The sequence below is a fragment of the Prosopis cineraria genome, unplaced genomic scaffold, assembly GCF_029017545.1.
Source record: "Prosopis cineraria cultivar Desert tree isolate PC_DT_omini unplaced genomic scaffold, ASM2901754v1 PC10, whole genome shotgun sequence".
NCBI lineage: Eukaryota > Viridiplantae > Streptophyta > Magnoliopsida > Fabales > Fabaceae > Prosopis > Prosopis cineraria.
The window spans coordinates 19,387,924-19,393,500 of NW_026555341.1; the positions used below are offsets into that span (position 1 = coordinate 19,387,924).

Here is a 5,577-nt window from a genome sequence, read left to right on the forward strand (position 1 = left end):
CATTTTATTGTTCGTTTTTATTTTTAATTTTTTGAACATTAGGTACTGGAGATCCACAGTATCCTAGGTATACAATTTGCAATATAGGAAGACTTGGTGGATTAAAAAATTGATTCATATGAATTATTGTGTAGCTTTTAAAGTTTGGTTAAGGATTTGAATTCAGAGGAAACTAATTCATTCCCAGTCGAACAGGGTCAATTGACACAAAGTGATAAGGGGCATTTTTGAATTAACAATTCTAATTTCCAGTGTTAATTTAAGAAAAAAACAAAACTATTTGGTTTCTATGTTCTGTTATTGGTCACTGTACTTTGTTTTTGTTACTCCAAGTCTCTATAATTTTTCTCCTCCAACATTAGTTCCTCTATCTATAAATATGCCTACAAGGAAAAAAAATGTGGCACTAATGGTATCAAATTATTTGCTGTATAACTAATAGTGTTAAATCTTGTGCTGAATATTAAAATAAGAAAGAAAGAGAATGTCAACGAAGATCAACAAGAAGATACTGAAGACTCTGTTCAACTACACGAAAACAAAATAAACTTCAACATTAACATTAACCAAAAAAAAAAAAATGGCAATCAATGGCTTCAAAATCCATTAAAAAAGAAAGAAAGAAACAAAGTACCTTAGTATAGGGTGTAATAGTTGTGCTTTTCCATAATTCTAAAAGTATACTTCAACCATATTTTACAGGTTAAGTACTATCATTGACTTATCCTTCATTCTTTTATAATTTGCTTTGGAACGTTACATATTTTTATTCTTGTTGATTATGCATTGTGTTGGAGTTGAAATTAATTGTACAAGCTCCGTTGTAACTTTCAACATAGAATGTTCTAAATAATTTTATTACAGCGATCAATCCTGCCCACTTATCAGATTGAGCATATTGAAAATGAAATAAACTCTAGATTTGTCGCATGTCCTTAATGGCATTGACAATGGTTTTGGGACTCGAAGTAGCATCAACTTTAAGTATTCCCTCAAACTCATCAATCTCAAGCAAATCTAACTGAGATTGCAAAAGAGACGCAGGCATAAAATGGCTTCCTTTGGCCTCTCTTTCATTCAAACGATCCCTTAGAACATGAGCAGGAACATCCAACAGAACAAAACTAACAGTGCTGGCATGACTTCCCCATTTATAATTAGGGTCAGCAGATCGTAGTATTTCTCTATACTGCTTTTTCAAAGCAGAGCAACTTAGAATCACATCCTTTCTATTAGTTAAGTATTCTCTCAAGATATTGCGTAGTGAATTCAACCATGGAATCCGGTCTTCCTCCAAAAGTGGGATTCCCATACGCATCTTATCTGTTGTAATAATAGATGAAATGAAGTGAAATTCCATAACAGGAAGTGAAAAAAAGAGAAAAATATGGAAAAGAATAGCAAGAGGCGTTTGACTTATTGAGCAAAGGATTATTATGAAGATAATGAAATTTTTTGTCCCTCAAATTTATTTCGATTATCAATTTGGTCCCTAGAGTTTGCATCAATTATTTATTTGGTCCTCATTATTTAAAAACGATGTAAGACTGCTAAAATTTGCTAGCATGAAAAATGAAAAATTGATGATAGTCATATAAATTAATAAAAAGAAGTGTAATCATTTAAGTATTAAAAAAAAACTCAAAAATTTCAAAAAAAAAAAAGAATAAAATGCAATGTAAGGAGCTAGATTGATAAAAATTAGAAAAAAAAAACATAATTTTAAATCCTTACATTTTGTTTGAGTTTTGTTATAAGTTTCTATATTTTTTTTGATATTTTAAGTCTCTATATTTTTATTTTTCAATGTTTTAAATTCCTATAACACTGTTCATGGAGAGATCTAGAACACAAAAAAACAAAAGTATAGGATCCTAGAATATTAAAAAAAAAAAGTGTAGGAATTTATAACAAAATTAGAGTAAAGTATAAGGACCCAACGTTATATTCTCCCTAAAAATTAAGTTGATTTAAGGGTTAATTTTTTTTTCATTTAGTTACATAAATGTATCAAATCATCAATATACTTTACACATTAGATTAATTTAAAAGTCAATTCATATTTAAAAATTTAAAGGATTAACATGATAATTTAAGAAAATGCTAAGGACCATAAAAAAAAATAATAACAGACTTGAGGAATTAAATCGAAAACTGAGACAAATTTAAAAAACTAAAAGTTTCATTATCCTTTTATTATGAGACAAAACACTAAGCTTTGCAATTGTGCACACACCTTTGTTTGATTGGGAATGAAAATCATCAGCATCAAGATAACTGTAATTCAACTCTTTCGCCAGCATCTGACCTATCGTGCTGTTGAGTAAATATTTAGTAGTTGAATAGACAAGAAAAGTTAACACGGCTATTGGGAAGTACAATTATAAAAGAACGTGTTTAAAGTTCAACATTTTTGTCAGTCTGATTTTAACTCAAAATGAGAAGTCCAACTGAGACATATTTAAGAAAGATCATGCTTTCTGTGCATATCTTCCATAAAAACTCAATCTGACACGTTAAAGCAATAGCCAATAACAAGAAACAGTGACAGAAGAACAACAAAGCTTGGTTTCACTAAGTTCACGAAGAGAGGTACAAACACTCATTTCTTGAGGACCAATTACATTATTCTGAAAACTTCATCCATGCCAAATCTAGAAAATAGTGTCTTGGAAAGCAGTTAAAACTCCAAAGAGTCTTGTGGCCCTTGGCAAAAACAGGAAAAGAGAATGTACATTCAAACATGGAGCATATACTTATCACTGGAACAAGTAATCAAGCCATCCTCTTTTTCTTTTGGGGCACATCTTGAACCTTATACCTTATGCCACTAATTGGGGACTGAGTTAACAATAGATGACATCTGATTTGACAATAGTGATTTCTTCATAACTAGTCAGTAAATTTGCATCTCAAATCTAGTCTCACTCTCAACATTTCTTATCACTTCTTAATAGCAGAGTGAACACATTTGGAAGCAAAAAACATACAAAAAAATAAGTGAAACTGAAATGACAAAATGACATTCTGAAATACCACATTGTTAGAAATTTCAGACCAGATGGTGCATAGCATAAACTGTCTCATTGAAGATTGTATGACTTACGTGTATTCATAGTATGGAAATCTAAATTAACCCACACAAGGTGAACTGATAAACTACTAAACCAGCTCATTAACTGGATTAATAAAATATTTTGTTTATGATCGATTTAATTACATTTTGACTACAATTTTGATTATTAATCTTTGAACCAGTATTTTGACGGATCTGGTTTTTATTACCTTGCGTGTATTCCATGGTTTTCTTAGCTGCTGGGGAGTTCACAATTGAGACAAGACCCTATGCAGTTTAGTTTTAAACTGAAATGGTCAGAGTTAAGTGATTTACCTCAAACTTGAAGCCACAATATCTTTTATGGTTCAAGTTACCTTTCCTTCCAAATCATGAAGTCAAAAGTTAATAGTTGATAACAGTTAGAAAAATGTTAGCAAACAACGGAAGATAGTTGCGTTGCCATCACTTCCCATCTAGCTGTATGAATTTTTCCATTGCTTATCTCCAACACATTCTCAATGAAGCATATTTGTCATAATCTCTAGACGTCAATATATTTTGTGAACTAATGGTTTTACTCGTGTCTTCTAATATGAAATGCAAAAGTCTGGAATAACTAATGTTCACAATTCTAAAAGCTCTTAGGAAACCTATTAATATATTGATGATAACGAGATGAATATTCAAATAAAAATAGTTTTGGCAATCAATACTCGTACAAAACCATCAATCAGCAGATAAATCCCATTTGTGTTATCTATGAAACAAATGAAGAGGTTTAGCTATTATCAAATTCTTAAGAACGCTATGTGCTACTGCTAGCTCTTTTAAAGCTAGTTAGGTCTTTTAAAGCTATTGACACTGCTAAAGATGCCAATAAACATGAAATAGATAGATAAGAAAAGAATAGTGGATCCTCTTAATATAATTTCATAAATTCGGCTGAATTCTCTCTTGAAAAAGCTTGGGATCTTGGGAAGTGAGATTAAGAAATTTAAAATTTAAATCAAATGAAGTAAACTCTGAGATTCAGATTCAATCCCAAACAAGATAAATTTGAATCAAGGTTCCATACTTACGTTTTCCCAGAACCACTGACGCCTCCAATTACGACAGCAGAGCCTAAAACCACAAAGAAATCAATCGAATCCAAATTATTCTTTCAATTTCAGAATTAATTAAAATCGCATACCATTGCTGGAAGCCATTATTGATAAGTATCTTAGAATTCGTACTCAGAACGGTGGACCAACAAAGGCACAGACTTCCCTCCTGTGTCTAAATTCTAACCTTTCGTCAAAGCTGATACTTGATCTATCTTCCCCCTCATCCAACCGTTGAGCTCATCAATGCATCATGATGCGTCACCTAGCCAATACCCAGAAATGATCTATCTATTCCCTCCGGGAATGAAGGTATATATATTTATTTTGGATCAGAAAGTGTATTTTTGATCAAAGTTGAAAGTGTATTTTTGATCTTGTGGAGAAAGAAACAGTGAAATACGGTAAGATCAAAGTATATAGCAGGATATGGCCAATCACACTTAAACTATGGAATGGAGAATTGCGGAAGATTATGAAGGAGAGGAGGATAGCTCTAGGAGCAAGACCCGATTAGGTTGCACAGATATAGATACGGATATTGCATATAATACGGCACGATGCAACGATGTAGTGAATTTTTAAAATTTTAAAATACAGGTATAAGAATATATAAATTTGTTTAGATAAATGTAAGCAACATGCCAACTATCAAACATATATAGCAAACTAATAAAATATAAAATATTATCAAATATATCACATTTTATCATCCTTATTTTTCATTATATTATTAGGGTTTTTTTATAATTTCTTGCTTTACAATAAGTTCATCAAGTGACAAGCTTGTCATCTCAAGGCTATTGATAGCATTAAATGGCTCCATAGTGTCTTCACCAGTATCCCACATTCCACTTTGTCTAATGCGATACTTTTCACTCTTCCTTGACAAGAGACGAAGATTAGTATGCAAAAAAACTAAGTCTTTAGCTCTTTTAAGAGTGATCTTATTTCTCTTCAATGAGTGAACAAAAAAGTAAGTGCTCCAATTTCTTTCACAACAAGAGGAAGAGCACAATTGACCTAAAAGTTTCAATGCAAGCCTCTGAAGAATAGAGGTGAAAGAACCATAATTTAACCACCACTATTTAGGTTCTAAATTTCATCTATCTTGTAAGCAATCAAATGATGAACAGAAGTTTAAACTCCTGGCAAATTTTGGGAACTCTTGAAAAACTGCCTTTAGGATCAGTAAAGTCCTAAGAAGGCACTTTACTTTCTCAGATGATATTTCATTATCTAAATGAGGCAGAATTCTATTGAGAGCACCTTCAAGCCATTAGGATATATAATACTTTTAACATTTGCAAACAAAAAGTATTAAGAACAAAACTAAATAATTTATGAATGATAAACATTGTAATAGTAATATTACTAACCTAGGATTCAATGAATGTGCAAGAAAATGAAGGGGAG

The 5,577-nt window shown here is 31.4% G+C and overlaps 1 protein-coding gene across 3 annotated transcripts; it reads right to left on the reverse strand.

The window, feature by feature from the left end:
- Window positions 1-803: 803 nt before the first annotated feature.
- Window positions 804-4,705, reverse strand: LOC129321311 (gluconokinase). 3 transcript variants are annotated; one of them, XM_054967038.1, is made up of 4 exons: window positions 4,251-4,705; window positions 4,138-4,180; window positions 2,237-2,316; window positions 804-1,323 (listed from the first exon to the last, which is right to left on the reverse strand). In XM_054967038.1, the coding sequence occupies exons 1-4, from the start codon at window positions 4,264-4,266 to the stop codon at window positions 917-919; spliced, it is 546 nt and encodes a 181-aa protein (XP_054823013.1). In that variant the 5' UTR covers window positions 4,267-4,705; the 3' UTR covers window positions 804-916. The 3 variants fall into 3 exon arrangements, with proteins under 3 accessions (XP_054823013.1, XP_054823011.1, XP_054823014.1); XM_054967036.1 differs by having other exon boundaries at window positions 4,349-4,704; XM_054967039.1 differs by having other exon boundaries at window positions 4,294-4,703.
- Window positions 4,706-5,577: the final 872 nt, after the last annotated feature.